This window comes from Peromyscus californicus, unplaced genomic scaffold (assembly GCF_007827085.1).
Source record: "Peromyscus californicus insignis strain IS unplaced genomic scaffold, ASM782708v3 Scaffold_5__1_contigs__length_169319896, whole genome shotgun sequence".
In the NCBI taxonomy this organism is placed as follows: Eukaryota; Metazoa; Chordata; class Mammalia; order Rodentia; family Cricetidae; genus Peromyscus; species Peromyscus californicus.
The window spans coordinates 99386046-99406295 of NW_026294573.1; the positions used below are offsets into that span (position 1 = coordinate 99386046).

A 20250-nucleotide genomic window follows, 5' to 3' on the forward strand; every position below is an offset into this window, starting at 1 on the left:
AGATCCACCATTTCAAAGCAGTGTTAAGTTTGGAATAATGCTCAACAGTGATTGAGAGTTGAAATAATGAGGGGGAAAAAAAAGATATCCCATACTTACATGTTAGCTCTGAAAATCTCCTTCTCAAATAGAATAATGGCTTTTTAAAAAATTGATTTTTGAGAAATTAGAATAAGCAGTCCTCAATGTTACTTTAGTGTAAATATAAATACCATTAAAAAGAAAATGTTTGAAAGAAAGAGACACTAGGAAAACTTACTGCCTCCATGTAAATATTAGCAGATTTAGCTGTTTGAGGATATGCATAAGCAAACTGGATGAAAAACATATGTCCTTACCTTCTTTCACCATCCCGACACTGAGACACTTTTGAAATCGGCAGTACTGACATCGATTTCGACGTCTCTTGTCTACTGGGCAGTTTTTATTTGCCAGGCAAACATATTTTGCATTTTTCTGCACCGTTCTCTGAGAAAATATAATACAGAGATAGTCAACTAATAGTTTCTGGAAAGAGGTAAGACCTGACAAGATGTATTTTAATTACAATGTGAAAAGCGACAGTGCAATTTGTATAATTAGATAAATTTAATTTCCTAACACGCTAGCCTGCAGGAAAAACAATTTTATTAGTGTTCCTGGCTGACAGTGAAAATCATCTTGGGTTGTTCTGAAGCGAGTCTCAGGAGGCACCCAACTCTGAATGATAAAATCATATCTGAAATTACCAGGTCAACATATCGTACCTCAGAGGATTAGATTATCTCCACTTTTAATATCCCCTTGGGAACAATTTTCTACTTGTTCTACTCCCCTGATTATCGCTGACCTTATTAAAATAAAATCAGAATTATCTGGACTGTCCTACGGATGGAATCACTATTGTAAGGCAGCTATCACAATAACTGATTTTGTTACTCAATAGAGATGAAATCGTACAGAACAAAATCAGGGTCTATCTCGCTAAAATATATAGGAAATAATGTTTTCATTCTAAAACAAATAGGAAATCATGTTTTAATTAAAAAGGAAATCCACATGATCGCACTACTTAACTCACTTTATCTTTTAAAGGATACACATAATAAACTGGTTGTTTCTGACTTCCAATTCTTAAAGTTGGATAGAAAAATCACTATCATCTCCAAGAAAGAAAACCCAAAGCTGGGTAAGAACAAGAAAAAAAAAAAAGAAAGTCATATACATCCCAGTATTTCACAAATGACTATTATTACAGACACCAAAAAGAACCACATTGTCAAAGACACATCATAAAACTTGATATTGGAGATAAAAATAACACCACAGTTTTCTGAATCACATAGACTTTTGAAATAATACACGGAACAATAATCAAACGTAATCTTATGCTCCAAATGTAAAATGATGCTTTAAGAAAACAAACAAACAAAAACCCATGAAAATCTTTGTGCAAATGGTTGCAAGTTTACCACTGAGGATGGATCGTTCTGAAAGGACATGGAGCTACACAACTCTGCTCAGAGCAGAACACTGAATTTATTTGGGAAATCTCGGCTATGTTTTAAAAGAAGTTTAGGTAAGCTGTGCTTAGTGATGTGTTTTGGGCTCAGAATTCTAGTTTTACTTTTATCCTTTCTTTTCCACTCTTATTTCCCAAGTTTCAGTTTTACCCTGTCACCTTTTCATTTCATGTAAGGGAATGATTATACACATGCAATCCCAACCTATGCCAAGTCTAAGACATGGCTGCTGGATTTAAATGCAAAACTCTGAAAGACTTCTGGGTTTTCAGCACCTCACTCTCTGTATTGATATCAGTCAGTATTGATAGGAGCCTTTGAATGACACACTCTTTCACAGAACATGCCCATTCTTCCTAGCACTCTTTCTTCACACTGTCCTCAAGGCAGTGTGCTGATTTAAGCACTTGTGGCATTTTGCTTCAGGTACACATTTTCCCAATAACCCAAAGCCTTCCCCACATGTGTGTGTGTGTGTGTGTGTGTGTGTGTGTGTGTGTGTGTGTGTGTGCACAGTGTAAGGACAGAGAGATCGTTACAGTTCAATCACCGAATTCCCATCATTAACTGCACTTCATGTCACATTTTTAAAGAATTCAATTTAATGGTAGAAAGCCACTGGTAAATCCGGTTCCAGTTCTCTTAATTAACAGATCTGTGTGGTGGTCCTACCCCGGCCTGCCCCCACCCTTTCAAGTATAGATCTGTTTTCAAGGGAATGCTGAAGAAGAGGGAAGCTGTTGGGGAAGGGTTAGTGCACGATTTTAGACTTGGGATGTTACACTCCAGTGTTGTGATGAGTTCTCATTGATTTAGGGATGGCTCTACAGTAGAGTCTTCATTCAACGCTTACTGGAGCATCTTTCTTTTCTCCCTTCCTGCTGGCTGTTCATTGTTCTTTAGCATTTCCACTGACATGCTATAAAAAAAATCAAACCCACTAAAGGAATGTAGTTATGTGGAAGCAGCTTTGGGACATCTTGAGTAGGTAACTGGGGGTGGGGGAATAAGAGAGAGAAAGGGAGGAGGCTAACCTGGGATTGGGTTCTAGCTCAGTGGTAGAGTACCTGCCTAGCAAGCACAAAGCAGCCCCACGTTCAGTCCCTAATACTGAGGGAAAAAGGCAGAGGCTAACCTGAATGGCTTATTAAAAGGAAGTTCTGCCCTTAAATTGCCATAAGCTTGTGTATCTGTGGGGCATTAGACATGGCAGCATCTATAATTACCCAAGCATCCTTTCATTTACCTAGAGAATTCAATGAGTGACATGATACTCATTGTCACACCAGAAATAACCCCCTGTTGGTTTATATGTCCAACTACAAACATGTGCATTGTCATAAATACTTCCGAGTTTTCATTCATTAATAACTATTGTTTTATGGCTCTTTAAAGACTAGGAAGTGAGTGCTTTTATATGTTGATATCTTATTTAATATCGCCTTTCTCTGAGTTTGATCCACTGGTTGGGAAATTAAGATCTAGGAAGAAGACTTATGTCCAATGTTATAAACTGGTAGGTGGTGACAAGTTAGGACTCCTATTTGAATCTTCCAGCTCCAGCTCCAGCACGCTCCTAAATATACTCTATTTGCCTCCCAAATCCTAGTCACTCAATCAGCATTCCACTTCGCCTATGAAGTTTGTGTGGGTCTGCGCATGTCTGAGGTATCAGTAGGTCAGGGTGTGAGGAGACTAAGACAGAAGTTTCTAGAACTGTCTGAGACTAAATGACAAAAGGAAGACAAGAGAATAAGTAAGCTGGCCCACCCCCCTACACACACACACACACACACACACACACACACACACACACACACAGACACACACACACAGACACACACATACACACAGACACAAACACACAGACACACAGACACACAGACACACACACACACACACACACACACACACACACACACACACACCAGGGATGGAAAGACTACTGAACTCAGGGGTCAAGAGAAACCAACTGTCCTATGCCACTCACTCACTGCACAAGCCTGCCTGCCCAAGGGATGCTTCTCAAGGGCTCAATTTTTTTTGCTGATAAATATAGGAAGGCTGATGACACTCCCATTGTAAAATTCTCCACTGTGTCTATGAGAGAATGATCCACGTGGGTACTGTGTGTGTGCACAGATGCAGGGAGGCAAGTGTTCCTAGAGGACCGGGTAGACTGGCAAGGCCTGAGTTCTGCCTGCTACCCTTCTATGAAGGAACCTGTCCCAAAATGCCCCTAGCCAGTTTGCCCCAGCCCCAACTCTGCCACTGCGGAGCTAGGAAAAGGAGGCGTGTTGGGAGCACACAGATATGAGTTGACCTCCTGTATCCACCTCACTCTCTGAGTATGAGTTCTATGGCAGTTGAATGACCTCTCTGAACCTCCATTTTCTTCTTCAAGGTACAAGCATAATTATCCTCTATCTTCAAAGCACACTGAATAAAAACAGCTAGCGAGTGACCAAAATTCAATCTTTCTTTTTTTTCTTCTTCTTTTTTTTTTTCCAAGACAAGGTTTCTCTGTGTATCTTTGCTCCTTTCCTGGATCTCACTCTGTAGCCCAGGCTGGCCTTGAACTCACAGAGATCTGCCTGCCTCTGCCTCCCAAGTGCTGGGATTAAAGGCGTGGGCTACCACCGCCCGACCAAAATTCAATCTTAAATCTGACTAATTCTAGACTAGCAGTTCTTCCTGTGAAGATGGAGACACAAATGCCCTGGCCTGACATACTATTCTCTCAGGCGCTCTGGGTGTACAGGGAAGGGATGATGACGTTTGGGCGTTGCTGAAGTTTGGATCCTTTAGAGAATTTGCAGAAATCCCTATTCAGAAAAAAAAAAAAAAGCACTCAGAAGGCAATGTCAGCAGGTCAAGAGGTTGGGGCCGACCCATCAAGTGCATGGACTTTGAGTTTAAAAGCCCGAGAAAGAAAGGTCTGAAGTTCTAGCCTAGGAATCGGAATGCACAGTGAGTGAGCTTTCATACTGGCCGGGGCAAGAAGGTTGCTACTCCTACTTAGATGCCCCTGCAAGGGGCCTGACTGCAGAGCGGAGGAAGCGCCTGGAGGAGGCATGCTCTCACCTTGAAGAAGCCCTTGCAGCCCTCGCAGGTGCGGACCCCGTAGTGCTGGCAGGCGGCATTGTCCCCGCACACCGCACACGTGCCCTCGCCGGATGATGAGCTCCTGTTGGGTGGCGATGGCAGGCTGGGGCTCTCTCCCAGCAGGCTGGACGCAGTAGGGGAGGCTGTGAGGCCCAGCGGTGGGAAGGTCAGCGCGGCCGTCCTCTTGGCCAGCGGGAGCCCGTACGGGTGGCCCTCGAGCGCAGCAGCTTGGCTGCTCGCGGCAGCAGCCGCGGCTCCCAGGGGCAGGCTGAGCGCAGCGGCGGCTGTGGGGTCGTAGCCGAGGTGGTGGCCGCCCGCTGGGCTGGGCGCGGGAGGGTGCGGCGGCGAGGGCTTGAAGTGGAAGAGCGGGAAGCGCGCTGCAGCCATTGGGGGCACCGCCTTCATCTGCGGGTCGAGCAGCTGGCCCGGTGCGATGCAGCCAGGCGCGGAGGGCAGCTCGTCGTCCCACAGCGCCCCCGCCTGCGGGGGGAAGCCTGGCGTGGTCGGCGTGGACGGCGGAGACTGTTTGAAGTACATGGAAGTGCTGGGCACTACGTCGTCCTCGGGGCCAGAGGAAGGAGGAATGGACGGCTGCTGCTGCTGCTGCTGCTGGTGATGGTGGTGGTGGTGGTGATGGTGGTGGTGGTGGTGGTGGTAGCCGTGCTCACGGCCCTCTTCCATCTTGATCAAAGGCCGCGGCCCGGAAGGCGGCATTTGGTACAGGCAGGAGGGCTTGAGTTCGCAGCTGCTGGGGTAGCCCTCCATGAAGGTACTGAAGCTGGGCAGGGACGTCGTGGCGGTGGCCATGATCCCTGTGCTACCGAGGTCCATGGTCAGCTTGGCGTAGTCGGGGTTCATGATTTCTGTGGTGTATTCCGAGCCATACGTCTGCGTGGCGTAAGTGGACCCCGGAGGCGAAGGGCTATATTGGGCTTGCACGCAGGGCATATCTGCAGGGTCAGAGAAAAGGGCTCAGAAGCCAGTCAACACTCCTTTGCCAGCTGGATTCACTGCTCTTGAATCAGGAAACAGAGGAAGTGGCATCGTCTCCCACCTGCTGGCAAAGACTGAGTGCCCCAAGCTTACTTTCTTCCTTTGTGGGAAGACAGCTGAGTCCCTGACTGACAAAGGGGCCACAGACAATAGAACCTGACCTCCTGGGGCTGACTTAGATCTCCCTTGCTCTGTTCACCAGATCTGGATACAAATGTTTTCTCTCATAAGCCCAGAGAATTTTTAAAAAAATAGTTGAAGTCCTAAAATCCAACTGGAATGGTCTCCCTAGCCATAGGGAGAGGAAGGGAATGCCTTGTTAGTTCATTTGGGTTAGAAGGAGGCCATTGGTCCCCCCTAAGACTTACACACATTAATTTGTAAACCCATGAGCTGGTGAAAAAGATGTTCCGTGTGGGACAAGGGAGGCAGTGACATGCTAACATTTTATGAGTGCCAACTAAGGCTGCCCACACAAGTTGTGGTCGTTGCTTCCCACCCACTCCTCCAAACAGGATTAGCAGCCTGCACAAACTGGACCCCTACTGATGACTTCAGCCAGCTTAAGTGGTGAGGTGGGCATGTAGGCCCAGGAAATGGACTCGGGGGAGTTGATGCCATCTGCAAAGAAAAAGATCAGCTGCAACACAGCACACCCACCAAACCTGCTTGCTCTCTACGATACTGTGTGCGCGGATGCATGTATGTAGACACCTCCCAGTTCTGACTAAGACGATATTCTGATCTAGGAAGATGAGAGCCGTTTTACGACAACAGTTAACAGCTCTTCTAACAGGCAAGCTAGTCTAGGTATTTTCTCATGATGGGAGGAAAGGAAAAGAGCAATTTCAAAGCAGGTGCAATTTCTCTGCCAGTTTGCCTTGGTTGGGCCCTCAAGGCAGCTGGTATTCTGAGGTGCTTGCTATAGTCACAGAGGTTGAGGTGGCTGAGAAGGCCCTGATAGTTACTGGCTCTAGTGGATGATTTTTCTAATAATTTTCCTTTTTTGTGGCTAAATCAAAGTGGTAACATGGGGAGTTTCTGGTGGTTGGTTTTTCTGAGGCAAAGGAAACCCAGGTGCTTAACTTCTTGGAGGGTGTGGTGTGTGAAGAAGGTGTGACTAACAGAGAAGCCAGTCACTGCTTCACACTTCCTTTGACATCTTTCTCTTACCCACATTTCCAAATCTGATTGAGTCATGCGTGTATGGGATGAAATCTTGACTTGAAAAAGGGTGATGAGGGCCTGTTGGAAGAAGCAGCGGTGAGGAGGAGCCAGTTCAAGACTGCCTTCTTTTCAAGTGATGCCTTAGGAGCTAGCTTGAAGCTAAGGGATTGCTTATCTTGGAGTCGAGTTCTTCGACTGAAATGAAAACTGATCACTTAAAAGAAAGAACACTGCCTAGTCTTTCCATCTTGGCCCTCCCTTTGCATCCCCAGGACTTGTCCCTTCGAGTCATCTGTCATTTGTCCATCCCCTATTGCTCTTTGTCTTTCTGAAGTCTCCAGCAGGAGGGGGGAGTGTATCCCTGTCTCTTTGGTGCCTACACAGGCCTGATTCCTCCCATCCCTTTAACAAATTTGTACAAACCAAATCTGAGGCCTTTACAGTTACATCTCTGCCTTTAGTTCACATGGGTTTCTCCTTGTCTCTGAGCCTCAGTCATCCAAACTCCTGCACCACAAATGATTTGGGTTTTAGACCAATAAAAATGTCCCCTATCTCGCCAAGTGATTCCTTACATGAATATGTTGGATTATAAAAAGGACAAAAATAAAGCCATTAAAAAACAAAATATCCTAATCTCTTTGGAGTATTTGTTTTTCTTCTTAGGAAACATAATTTTGACAAATGGTTCATGTAATCTCACTGCTCCGCTTGGTAGCAACAGGGTGTGGTATACAGCGGAGCTTCGTGCCAGGAGGCCACCTGTGCTGTGAAATCCGGGGCCAGCAGCCTTGTGTTGGTACTGGGCAAGTGGACCAGACTGCCTGCTGGGTGCTGGTTCCCCCCACCATTTCCCATGCTCAGGAGGAATAAGGGCTTCAGACCTACCTGGAGGGTATCTTGCGCGCTGAATGGTGGGGCTGGGGGTCTCTCCAGCGGAGGCTGAGAGTGTAGGAGGCGGGGACGTCGGGCTAGGCGAAGCAGCTGCTGTGCTGCCCGGCTCTGCTGAGGATCCAGGCTCAGCGCCGGGGCTCGTCGGTCTGCGCTCTCCCGCAGTGGGCTCTGGAGGCACCGAGAGAGGGGACAGAGATTGTGGTAAGACTAGGCTGGGTCATCTGTTCCAGGCAGAGTTGGGTGAATAGGGTGGGGGTGGGGGAACCTATAGAAAATGCTAGTTAATAACAAAGAATTATCATAAGGTTAAGTGAAAGTGCTTAGGGCTCACGGAATCCCTGGACAAGGAGCATCACATTGTCGTGGGGTAGCTAAGGGAAGGTTGCCGTCACCCAGTGAGCTCACAGCCCTTTTGTAGTACGCGGTCTGATGCTAAACCCCCCCACGGCCTGTCATCGCCCAGAAATTGATCTTTTCTGCACTCACTGTTCCCTGCTTGCAAAGTCAGGGAGATGGAAGAAAGAACACTCGAGGAACGAATATGGCCCGAATTTGGGGGGTGGTAGTGTCAATGAGTATTCAGGAAAAGAAAATAGCCATTTTTCAACTCCGACGGACCCCACTCCTCAAACACAAATCCTACATGCCGCGTAGGAAACGCACAAGGTCCGGAACGAATGCATGAATGCCCGGAGGAATTAAGAAAGTCTGCGCTTTTCATTCTAAATGCTAATGGAGCTTCCTTTCTATTAGTCGCGAGTTTCGGGGGGCCAGGGGTCAAGCAAACAAAAGGGCACAGAGGGAAGAAGGCCAGTTCTGGGAGCCGCGCGCTCGGGCAGACAGCTTCGGCGGCTGCTGCTGCGGACCGAGGGAGGTCCCGGGCACTCAGCGGGCGGTATCCCCGAGGGTGGGCGGCTTTAAGGCTCCAGGCCACCCGGTGGCTCAGAGGGGGTACATTCCGGAGGGCGCCCAGAGCGGCTCCCAGGCGAAGGTCTCGGTACTCAGCCTAGTGAAACTTTGTAGCTGGAAGCGCAGCTTGCCTGGCAGGGAAGAGGGCTCCAGCTGCCCCAAACTCCGACTTATAGCGCCCCCTTTGTCCGGGGTGGGCACAGCTCACAGGTTAGGAACGTGACCCCCCCGGGGTTGGGGAACCCAACCCTCAAACTAACCAAAAGACTTGTGGCGAGCGCTGGACACAAGGGTAGGGTAAGTCTCATCTCCTGCCGCTCCCGCACCCCGAGTTTGCTTGTAGAGAGGAAGGGGCTCGGACTCCCCAGGTCTAGGAAATTCTCGATGGCCAGGAAATGGGGGATTCCCTTGCCATCCCCAGCCCGAGGTTCTCCGACGGAAATCTTGCGCTTGCTGAAGCGCTGGCACGAGTGGATCTTTCCACAGCTGTAGCATGTGCTTCTCGCCCTCCCCCTCTCGCATCTTCAAAAGAGGGGGGTTCCAGCAACCCCCTCCCTCCACTGGGTGCGGGTATTCCCACCCTCCCCCGGAGCCTTTCAAGAGTAGTCTTTCTCTAAGGGGCGGCCTCTGGACTGGGGTGGGCGGGAGTCGCGTCTCCCCAGGGAAGGGGTTCCTCTCAGAGGCCAGCACACCGCCCATCCTACAGCCCAGCCCAGCACCCCATCGCTCTCTCCGCCCCCCTTCAGCCGGTTACCTAGGCAAAGCCTCTGCGCCTGGAAACACGTTCCGTCGCTCCGGCTCGTGGCCGCTGGGGCCGGGAGCACAGAGCCTCGGGGTTGTAAATTAGGAAGAAATAACTACCTCTGTCAAAGCCCCTTTCTTTCTCGGGGGCAGACGAAGGGAACACCCCCGTGTTCCCCTCCCCGTGGTGAAGTGTGTGGAGGAAACCGTGAAACACACCATTGTGACCCGGGCTCCTCCGCGGAGTTTCCAACTCGGGGGACGGGGGCGGAGGTTGGGCGGGGGCAAGAGAGGTGGAGGAGAGACAGGCAGAAAGGGAAAGACTGAGATTCTCAGAAAGACCGAGGGAGCCAAGACAAACTCCGGGGGAGAATTTCTGTGAGCGAGTGCTGGGTCCCAGAGGAGGGGGGGGGGTCTGTACAGGGAGGGAGCTACGGCTCCAGGAGTTCTTGGCTTTCAGGTTATGCTTATTCGGTTAAAACAACTCCAATAAAGTAATTTCATTCATTGTGTTCAGTATGCGCGTTGAGCAGCTTTTCTTTCCCCAACTCGGTTCTATAGAAACATTTCCCGGTTGTTGGAAGAGGATCACTAGAATTGGAACAGCGAGGGAATGACTGAACCGAACCCAGTGACCTCTCTCCCAGCACCCAAGGCCCCAGGATAAGCAGCTCCAGAGTACTGATGACCACACTCCTCGCGGCTCTTCCCTCGGGAGAACCCGGGCACATAAACAAAAGGCCACCTCCAAGAACGTTCTTGGAAATCAAGGGACCAATGATCATGAGCTCCCTCATGACTGCCGGAAGCCTCCAACAGGTTCGAGATGTGCCTTTGAAAGCCAGTCTCCGCAGGCTGCGCTCGGCTGCTCAGCTCTCCCTCTCACCACCGAGAACTTTCCTTTCTACCAAAAGTAAAACATTTGGAGCAACTTCTCCGAAAGCGCGTTGAAAAGTAACGCAAGCCTTTTCCACACCAGCCAAGGCCTGGAGAAGAGGGACGCCGTCCCCACGCGTGTCGGGGCGCGAGAGTCGGCAATTACACCCGATTACCTCCGTGGGGAAAAGTGTAAACCAGCAAGTCCGCGACGCCAGGCAGACGTGCCTAGTGGAGCCCCAGGCTCATTTCAATACAATAAGCCACATTCCTACAATTACACCCTCTTTGCTGAGCTCCTTCAGCGCCTCTGCAAACTCCGGCCGCTGCTGCCCAGGCACCGTCCCTCCTAAGCTTTCTCCCAGACAACCAGCTCCGTTTCACCATTAGGCACATTAACTTGGACCCACCAGAGTCCCTATTTTCAATCCCACTTAAAAGGCAGGAAAATTACTGCCGTTCATCACCGGGGCTCCAACTCTCTGCCACCGCCGCCGCCGCCGCCGCCGCCGCCGAGAGCATCATTACCATGACAACTAGAGCCGAAATACCCTGAATTACAACGCTGGAGCTGCTACAGCACAAATCCAGGTCCTCCTCTTTGTTAGAGGCTTTTCGCCTCTTTGGGTGGGGAGAGGAATCTCACCCGCTCCAGAGTCCCCAAGGGCTAGCTACAGGGGAAAAGTTTCAGATTGGAACCCACCCGCCGCTTGGCGAGCAAAGCCGGAGTGGGGAGGCGAGTGTGGGGGGGGGGCACCCCACACTCAAAGTTGTCAATTTAAGGAGCGACGCTTCCCAGCGCGCCAACTTTTAAGCAAGTCCCCATATTAACTGGGCAAAGCATACGTACTTGGGTGCTGTGGCGGTTCCGTCTTTAGAGCGAGTTTCTAGAGAGCGGTCCCGAAATCTGGACTGGGGGAGAGTCACAGCTGTTGTCCCGGAAGGGCTGCGGTGCACAAGCCCAGCGGCTCCCAGAGGCGGTGAGCGGCTGGCGGGGGATGCTGCGATCCCAACTCATGGGAGAGCGCCGCCGAGAGGTTCCGCCGACGTCCAGTCTCCTGCCGCGACCCGGGGGTAGGATGTCGCTGCGGTTCCCACCTCCACGGCCACTGCCCGCTCTGTCAGCGTTGCAAAGTGAGCCCAGGAGGGGCGTCCGGCTGCGGCGCCGCGCGGCACCGGCGAGGGCGCCGGGCGAGAGGGGTGTGAGCGCGCGGGAGAGAGTGGAGTGTGTGCGAGGAGCGTGTGAGCGCGCGTGTGTCTGTGTGTGCGAGTGAAGGAGCGGGTGTGAGCGCGTCTGTGTATGGGGAACGGAGGAGGAGCAGGCGCTGGAGGGGTGGGGGGCGGGAGGCAGGAGACTCGGCTCTCCCGGCTGCGCGTTCGCTCGCTCTCTCGGCACGTCATTTATGCCACAGGAGCCCTAGCGGCCTCTCCATAGAGTGCCTGGAATGCGAGACGTCAATGTGACGCCATGGGACGCTACGTCACCCTCCTCCTCCCTCCCCTGGCCCAGCCGGTTCCGCGTGTGCGAGGGTGTGTGTGTGTGTGTGTGTGTGTGTGTGTGTGTGTGTGTGTGTGTGCGCGCGCGCGCGCGCGCGTTCCCCTGCCATTCGCACGGCCGCACAATGGAAACGGTGGGGAGCTGCGGACCCCAGCCCCAAGCCTTCTCCGACCCGCGCACCGGAGCCGCTCGCCAGGGCGCATGTCTACCGGAGGGTGCCGCAGCCAGCCTGCGGGTCAGGCGGACCGCCCAGCTGTCAGGCTCCGGGTGGAGTGGAGTTGGAGGAGTGCTGCTGGCTGGCCTCCGAGGCTGCCCCGAGGCACCGAGCCAGGTCGAGGGGGTAAGAGAGAGGACAGCTCTTCCGAAAGGGAAGGCTCCGCCAGCCAGCTTCTCCGAGTGACCTGGCAGTCGCTGCTGAAGGAGTCTGGCACCAGCCCCAAGACTCCCCGAGGTGCAGCTGTGCTTTCCTCATGCAATGGTTCGGAGGCTGTTTACGTCTCTCTGGCCCTCTGCGCCTAGGCTAATTTGCCGCCGCCGCCGCCTCCTCCTCCTCCTGTCTGTGGCCGGTGTTTCGCACTGGGATGCAGACGGCTCCAAGGACAAGATCTTTTTATTTCTTTACACTTATGGTGTGGGGTTCTTTACTGGACACTTTATAACCCAAAGAAGTGCACATCCAGCCACGCGCGCGCTGCACGAGAAACTATATATAAAACAAACACACCACACGTGTTGAACAGCTGAGCGAGTATGACTGTTAAACAGAGCGTCTCTCTTCCCCAGCACCGGGGCAGACATGGAACTCTACTCGCACTTTCACTTTTTTGAGGGTTGTAGACGTCTCCCCTCCCATCTCTCAAATGAAATATTTCAAAAATCAATCAACAGGATTCATTAATCTGTCTCTAGGGGATTTCCTATGGTCTCCTGGGACACATTTGTCTTCCTAGTTGTGCAGAAAGCCTGGGCAATTATATGAGGGACAGCAATTTCTTCTTGGAAATGAACTTAGGGTGTCACTTTCTCGCTGAAAACCAAAGAAAACAAAACAACAAAAACGTATCCAAGTTAAGAATTCTTAGAAAATAATTTTTACGAAGGAAATGTTTGAATGAAACAATGCAGACAGCTGCGGTCTCTAAGTGGCCTGCTAGAATCTCAAGTGGCATTTTCTTTCGACCTGTTCCCAACATTTGAGCGTGTGGGTGTCCAAGGTGGGGGGAAGAGGATCCCCTTGTCGTAGCACATGCTTCAGAATCGAAGCTAGGACCAGAAACTCGAAAAAAAAAACCAAAACCAAAACACCCTGTGCATCATGTGAAAGTCTACGCCTCCACTTTCACTTCAGCAGGCTAGTGTGCCTAAGACCAGGAGAGGACGCTCCAAAAGTTGCCCTAGCCGGCAGGAACCGAGCCCCCAGCCTGCGGGTGCGTTCCCATCCCCGCCCAGAAGGAAGGAGGGCGCTCCTACATTGTATCCATTCAAAGGCTGGGGGTTGGGAGAGCAGGACCTGGAGCCGCGCGGCGCTGACGCACGCGAGGCGCGTGATTGACGCAGGCGATGTTACTAAATTGGGCGGTTGGCCGGGCCCTGGCGGCGGCGCGCGCGGCCGATAGCGGAGTAGGTTCCCCTCGGTCACCCCCGCCCGTCTCCATTCAGCGCGGCGCGGCGCGGCGCGGGGCGGGGCGAGGCGGGGCGGGGCGGGACGCGCGCGGCCGCCTCGAATCCGGCGAACCAAATATAGACGGGTCCCGGCTATTTTTAGTGGGGCCGCGGGAGCGCGCTCGCGCCGCGAGAAGGGGCGCCCCGACCCGGCCCGGCGCGCGGACGGCCGAGTCGCCATCTTGTACTCGGCTCGACCCTGTCTGGTGCCGGGCGACGTGGGGGCGGAGGGCCGGGTGGGGTGGGGGGGTGCTGAAGGGAGGCGCGGGCGCGGGCGCGAGCGGGGCGCGCTGCTGCTGGGGGCGCGCTGCTGCTGGGGGCGCGCTGCTGCTGGGGGCGCGCGCGCGCGCTCTCCAGGCCGAGCGCGGTGATTGCCCCTCCACCCGCCCCGGCTCCGCCAGCCCCCGGGCCAGGAGGTCTCGCCACCGGGCCTGCCGGGCGGGCCCCGACTCGCGAAGGGGGCGGAGCTGCCCGCGGCCACCACTTCCTGAGAGCCGGGGATACCCATTCCGGACGTCACGGAGGAGCCGAGGCGGCGGTGGCATCATGGGTGCAGCAGCAGCTGCCCAGGTCCTTTGTGCCTCCCCCCCCCCCCCCCCCTCTATTGAGTAACTGCTTTGTTAACTGAAAATACCATGACGGACCAGTGTGATCACCAGTTCCAGACCTCAAAGAAAGTGAAGCTGTCAGGCAAGAAGAGGGAGACTCCCCCAGCCGGCTGCGATGGTATCTGGTGGGTGGGTGTGTAGAGAAGCACTTGACAGTTTTCCACGTATTACTTCTTGCCTAACTCTTCACCCTTAAGAAGGTTTAAAAATACTTTTATTTCCATGCTGTAAAAGTTTCGTCTGTGTTCTGCACCCCACCCATTCCCCTTCACTTTAAAAAATCTCATACAGAGCTGGAATCACCTTAACCAGGAACCCTAAAATCAGGTACAATTTTTAGGAGACATGACATCTTTCTATGGATTTATAGAATCCGTTACATTTGCTAACTTAATATGTGAAAAGTCCTTGCTCACTCAGGTTGTTATGAAGTCACTAACTGTGTTCACATGAATCGGAGGCTTTTGAGATTGGAGTTCACTTTGTTGCTCTAGCAGAGAAGCTAACCATTGTCATAGTTTACCACGTATATGATAATACCACTTGCATGTGTGTTGGTAATAAAAACCAACATCGTAGATGCCCCTGGATTGAAGAAGTATCCTCTCCCACTCTTAGTACTGAAGTGCTTAGGGTTTTATAAATAAAAACAGTGATTTTTTTTTTCTTCTTCTGAGCGGTAGTAGTGGAGGGGAAACCATCATCCTTGTTTACCTTAAAAAGATGAATTTCATTCTTAGCTAGCCCACACTCTCTAGGTATAGATTCTGTCTTTGAGTGAGTGCCTTTGGGACCTATCCTGGCTAATTTTGTGTTTTCTTTTATCTTTTCCTTCCTGGGGTTTAGTCAGATCACCAGGGGGCAGTTCCCTGATGCTCAGTTGGGATGAGCCAGTCTGCTGTTCCTGGCTGGGGCTCCTTAGAGTGGGAAGCTGGACTCACTAATGGAGAGTTTCCAGTGGTCACTGATAACTGACAAGTCTTTGAAACTCAAATGGAAAGTCATGGAAGTGGAGATAGGGCTCTCTTAGAGACTAGGACCCCCTCCTCTGCTTAATCAAAGGTCCCCAAGCGAATGCAGTTTTTTCCATGACCCAAACAGAATTTTCCTTTTTAAAAAGAAATATGTTCATAATCCATTCTTTCCTGCGTTTTAAAGGTCTGATTTATTACAAATAGGAAATACTATTCTATGAGGCCCATGCAATAATTTTTTTTTAGAAATATAAATTCCTTTTTTATTGCTAAGTGAAATTCAGTACTAGATACAGCTAAATCTCCAATTCTGAAAAACTAAATATGATAAGTATCTTAATCTGTGACATAATGAAAACATTCCAGGTTTGGTTCTTTTTCTAGGAAAAAGGACATTCATGCATGTTCTAGTTTGTACACATAAAGAAAGCAATTTCTACTTTTAGAACAGACAGTCTGTTAAAAACTTTCTATACAGTATAGATTTGTAAGATAACCATTTCATTTATTTCATTTTGCTGTAGATTTGTAGCTCTAAAGTGCCTGCAAGAAAGAAAGATACATTTCTCTTGCAAAATAAAATAATGGATTTGAGGAAATTTTGCGTGTGTGTGATATAAAGCAATTGTTTTAGCAAAGTAGGACTTAAAAAACCGCTCTAAGAAGAATGACATGTAATCTTGTTGATTTTGCAAATGTGTAAAGAATGATTACTGTTATAAATAAGGAAAGATGAAAAAGAAATATAATCCAGGAGCTGGGGAGATGGCTTAATGGGTAAGAGCACTTGCTATGCAAGCATGAAGACCAGGGTTTGAATTCCCAGCACCTGTGTTAAAAGCCACGCATGGCTTTGTGCCTGTAACTCAGCTTTTGGGGACACGAGACCTGCAGATCCTGGGAGCTTATTGACTAGCCAGTCTAGCCAATCCAGCTTGAAACTCTGCTCCTCTGAGAGAGACTCCACATGAATGTGCACCTATACATGTTCATGCAGCATACACGCACCTGTGTGCATTGTACACACACACACACACACACACACACACACACACACACACACACACTGAAATTGCAAGCCAGAACTTGTCACCTAAGAAAAATAAGTTTTGAATTTTATGTCCAAGTTTTCTAAAACCAATGCAGAGGTCCTATACTAAACACACACATGTACACACCAACAGGTATTTATAAAAATTCCAACTGACACACGACATTCTGTCTGTTTGTCTCTGTCTCTCTCCCTCTTCAGCTGTACCTGGATCAGGAATCCAGGACCACTGTAAACTTTTAAATCAATTCTATCAGTGTCAGATAAGTCTTCCTAAAATACATCTTTTGTATAATTACCCATGGCCTTAAAAGTCTTCAGCAGCTGGATTTTGTCTGCTCAAAGCCAAAAGGCCTATTATTTCTAGACTCCTCCTGTCATAGCCAGCCTGCTATCCTCTCTGTTCTTCACAGCCTTCAACACATTTGTTCATTCTCTCTCTCTCTCTTTTTTAATGGACACCCTTCTCCTTCTCCACTTATTGAAATCTTACACAGCCTCTAAAATGAGCTTATGAAGAACCAGACTGTGCTGGAGTCTTTCATAACATCCTTATTTTCCTGCTTTTTAATTCTCTTTTGCCCATGACTTACAGCCCTGTCATATCGCAAGCTTCAAAAACCTGCCTCACGCTTCTCCAAAATTTCTGTGGTACCCAAGAATGTTCACAGATAATAACTAGCCATAAGATATGCCATAGCTAACTTGAACGCAGAGACAGCTGCCACAGTCAGTTACATGGCAGAGATGTGGAGAGGGCATTTTTGGCGTGGATGGGTATATTTGAGGTCACTGGCGTTGTTTGCTTTACCTGAACTTTTCTTGTTTCCTGACTGAACACAGCTTGTCAAGGTGCCCGCCAGGAGCACAGACAGCTGCGTGGTGATACAAGGAAGTGGCAGTTTGGCTTGTTGCGTAGGAAGAAGCTTTGCTATGATCTTTTCTTTTCTTTCCTGGCAGACTTTTGGTTTGACTCTTACTGTGCTCTAAGTTCTTTCCTCTCTAAGTTCTTTCCTCTCTCTGTGTCTTTCTCGGATGCTGCTTTCAACAGTGAACTACAGGTGCCAGAGGCCTGCAGTCACTACTGCCCTTCTCCGGGGGAGGGGGGGGATGCTTTAATACCTGGAAAACTGGGAACGGTGATGGTGACATCTATGTTCAGTCAGTCAAATGCAAAACTTCTTGAATTTCTACCCTTTTCAAATGCTGAAGTAGACTTGTATGCCACTCTGTTATGTGGGGAGATGAAGAGGGCAAAGATTTGGGGATTACGATTCGTTAGAAGCTCCTGTGACTTAGAATCTTAGTTTTCTTTGTTAAAGTAAATCCTCCTTTAACACAGAAAAGGCAAGACAACAAATCAGGAAAACCTGATTTTATAGAAAAATTTCTAACATGTACAAACCTGAGATGGAGAGATTACTTTATAGTATAAGGGCTGATAATGTTTTACGGTCTCATTAATGGCTTCCCATCCACCTGTAATGCTAATGGCTAGGATAGCCTTGTAATCTGGTTTAAATGATAATTTGATTTCTCAATCATGTTCTCCCTAGTCAATGGTAGCTGGAAGACTGCAGTCATTTTGAAGGGAAAGGTTATTGCTCACGTATAATAAGGCAGTTTAGGTTTTAGCTACCTGCTCAGTTCTTGTCCATTATCCCAGCTGTGAAAGCAATACTGCCTCATACGTACAAGTTCAGTTCCTTCCATTTCTCCGAAAGTGAGAGGCTATGTGGCACAGAGCTATTGGCTGTTTCTCAGAGACTAGGGTTGGCCTTGGCTACTGTGAAGCCACCCAACCTTGGTAAATTAATCTTTTAGGAGCCTGGCAGGATCTGTAAATCACAGTGTTGAGTTTCCTTTATGATCTTGTAGGTCCTAAAGTTGAATGCTCATTTGAACGAGTTCAATTCAGTGAATCATGAGTCTTCTTGCCCCAGTCCTTAAGTAACTACGGACTGTTGTGGTCAGGAGGCTCACTAACTCTCCTTTGTAACACATGTGCTTCTAGTAGTCTTGTTCCATTGGTAGTAGTATTTTGTTAAGCTGCTTTGGCTCCAATGGTAATGAACTCCAGCCATCAAATGAGTGGGATCTCAGTGGTTTGAGAGTCAGTGTACTGGCAGCACCACAGCCCTTTCCCTGTCCGTAAGCGAGAAATGAGCAGAAGCCTGGATAGTCCAAAAGTCATTTTATATTTAGTCTTGGAATTTGTCTTTGAACATTCATCTGAATATGGATGAGTCACAAATCGACTTCATACAAATTAGCAAACTTTCTCGGAGCTGATTCTGTTGTTTGCTGCTCTCCATGCCTTCCTGATCCTTCCAGCATGCTAGGCATAAGCCATTTCTCAAGAGTGGAGCCAGGCCCGAGCTGGCCTCTGGCTTTTTCCTAGAGAAGGAGAAGAAGGACCAGTGATGCTGAGATGCTGAGACAGATGTAAGTCTTTCTGTGTCCCGTTGAGTAGAGAAAGGAGACTGTAAAAGCAAGTCACTGGGAAGTCCCAGGAGCATATCAAGTAGAAGAAACGCTGGCAGTGATGAGGAACAGCACAGTGGATTGTGCTCGGGAACTGGCTTGCTCTGTGGTTGGGTTCATCTTTTGGATGAATAGCCCAGCTTTGTAGGCATAGGAAAGTTCTGAATTTTAGCAGATTGCAGGTTTCTGTATTGTCTAAGTCAGGTTTGGATAGTAAAGACACAGTTTGTCCATTAGGGTTATTTTTAAAAAGCCTGTTCCACATATTTAGGTATCTGGTTTCCTACTTAGATCATGTAATTAGTAACTGAGTCTGATTTTTTTTTTTACCATAGTACATTTTCCAGTATTTATTCTGCATGTTTATAGTTCAGTACTGGAAAAATTCTTTCCTGACATCTGTTCTAGATTAGTTCTCTATCCAGTTATGTTTTCCTGTTTTATCAACTGCGGTGAGGAGAATAGAAAGCCAGAAAGATTCCTGCTATTTAACTGGAGTAAAATTGAATAAACCGTCTTGTTTTTCTAATTTCTGAAAATCTTTGTTTTATATTCACTTGTTAAATCACCATCTTTAAAAAATAACAATAGAGCCAGGCGGCAGTGGCGAACGCCTTTAATCCTAGCACTCGGGAGGCAGAGCCAGGAGGATCTCTGTGAGTTTGAGACCAGCCTGGTCTACAGATCGAGATCTAGGACAGGCACCAAAACTACATGGAGAAACCCTGTCTCAGAAAAAACAAAAAACAACAAACAAACAAACAAACAAAAACTGAATAAAAATTTGCAGTGTATTTACCATAGTACAATACCTTTTTGTAGTCGTGAAATTGATTTTTTTAAAAAATTTCAAACTTTTTTTTTCTTTTCGAGACAGGATTTCTCTGTGCAGCCCTGACTGTCCTGGATCTCGCTCTGTAGACCAGGCTGGCCTTGAACTCACAGAGATCCCCCTAGCTCTGCCTCCCGAGTGCTGGGATTAAAGGCGTGTGCCACCATGCCCGGTGTCTCAAATTCTTTTAAAATGGCTTTTTGTTCCAGGTGTCTTGGGTCACTGTATTTTTTGGAGTGAATGTTTCTTTAATGAATTTACTCAAAAGTAGTTCTTTATCAGAGTAAGTGCTCTGTGACCATTTGATGACGGTGTGATACTCCATGGCAAGACGCTTATTAAAAGTATTATCCTCTTTTCTTCATCCTTACCGGCCTGTGGCCTTACCAGCTTTCCGAGGTCGTTTGACTCATGATGTAGGCATAAGAGGTGTAGTCAGTGCGCCTAGCCTGCAGAGACTGGGGGATATCCCTGAGTAATGCATACTGACATCTGTGTTTGAATGTAGAACCAATTTAGCTTTTCAAAGGACTTGTTGCACTATTTTGTGTGTGCACACAGGTATTTGTGCATTATATGTCTATGTTTGGTTGTGAGAATGTGTGTTCACGTCTGGGGTGGTGGCCAGAGGTTTGTCCCTCTTTACCTTTTTTTTTTTTTTTTTTTGACGCAGGATCTCTTACTGAACCTGGAGTTGATAGACTGGGCTGGGCTAGCTGGCCAGTGAGCTTTGAGAATCTCGGGGTTTCTGCCCACGTTCCCCAGCCCAGGGATTATGGATGTGCACAACCACAGGTAGTGTGCTTTTCTCCGTGGAGGTGGGGATCTGAATTAAAGTCCTCCTGCTCACATGGCATGTCTCTTTATAGACTGAGCCATCTCCACAGCCCTGCACTACTTTGAGACTCCCACCCCCCAACCCCAGGAATTCACCTCTGGCTTGTCTCTTTATTT

The 20250-nt window shown here is 48.9% G+C and overlaps 1 protein-coding gene and 1 long non-coding RNA gene across 3 annotated transcripts in view; one reads left to right on the plus strand and one right to left on the minus strand.

Moving 5' to 3' along the window:
- Nr4a3 (nuclear receptor subfamily 4 group A member 3) overlaps positions 1-12511 on the minus strand; it is a 40254-nt gene extending 27743 nt beyond the window's left edge. Inside the window, exons 1-4 of one of the 2 annotated variants that reach the window (XM_052717029.1) lie at positions 11038-12511; positions 7656-7829; positions 4587-5557; positions 339-468 (exon numbers count right to left, since the gene is read on the minus strand). In XM_052717029.1, the coding sequence (XP_052572989.1) occupies positions 339-468; positions 4587-5555 (1099 nt within the window). In that variant the 5' untranslated portion in view covers positions 5556-5557; positions 7656-7829; positions 11038-12511. Of the gene's footprint in view, positions 1-338; positions 469-4586; positions 5558-7655; positions 7830-8830; positions 9031-11037 lie in introns of those variants that run through there. The other variant, XM_052717028.1, reaches the window with a different exon arrangement.
- Positions 12512-13669: 1158 nt separating this feature from the next.
- The window catches only part of LOC128097378 (uncharacterized), a 38484-nt gene continuing 31903 nt past the window's right edge, over positions 13670-20250 (plus strand). The window contains exon 1 of the long non-coding RNA XR_008213852.1: positions 13670-14080. This is a non-coding gene — a long non-coding RNA (uncharacterized LOC128097378). The remainder of the gene's footprint in view (positions 14081-20250) is intronic.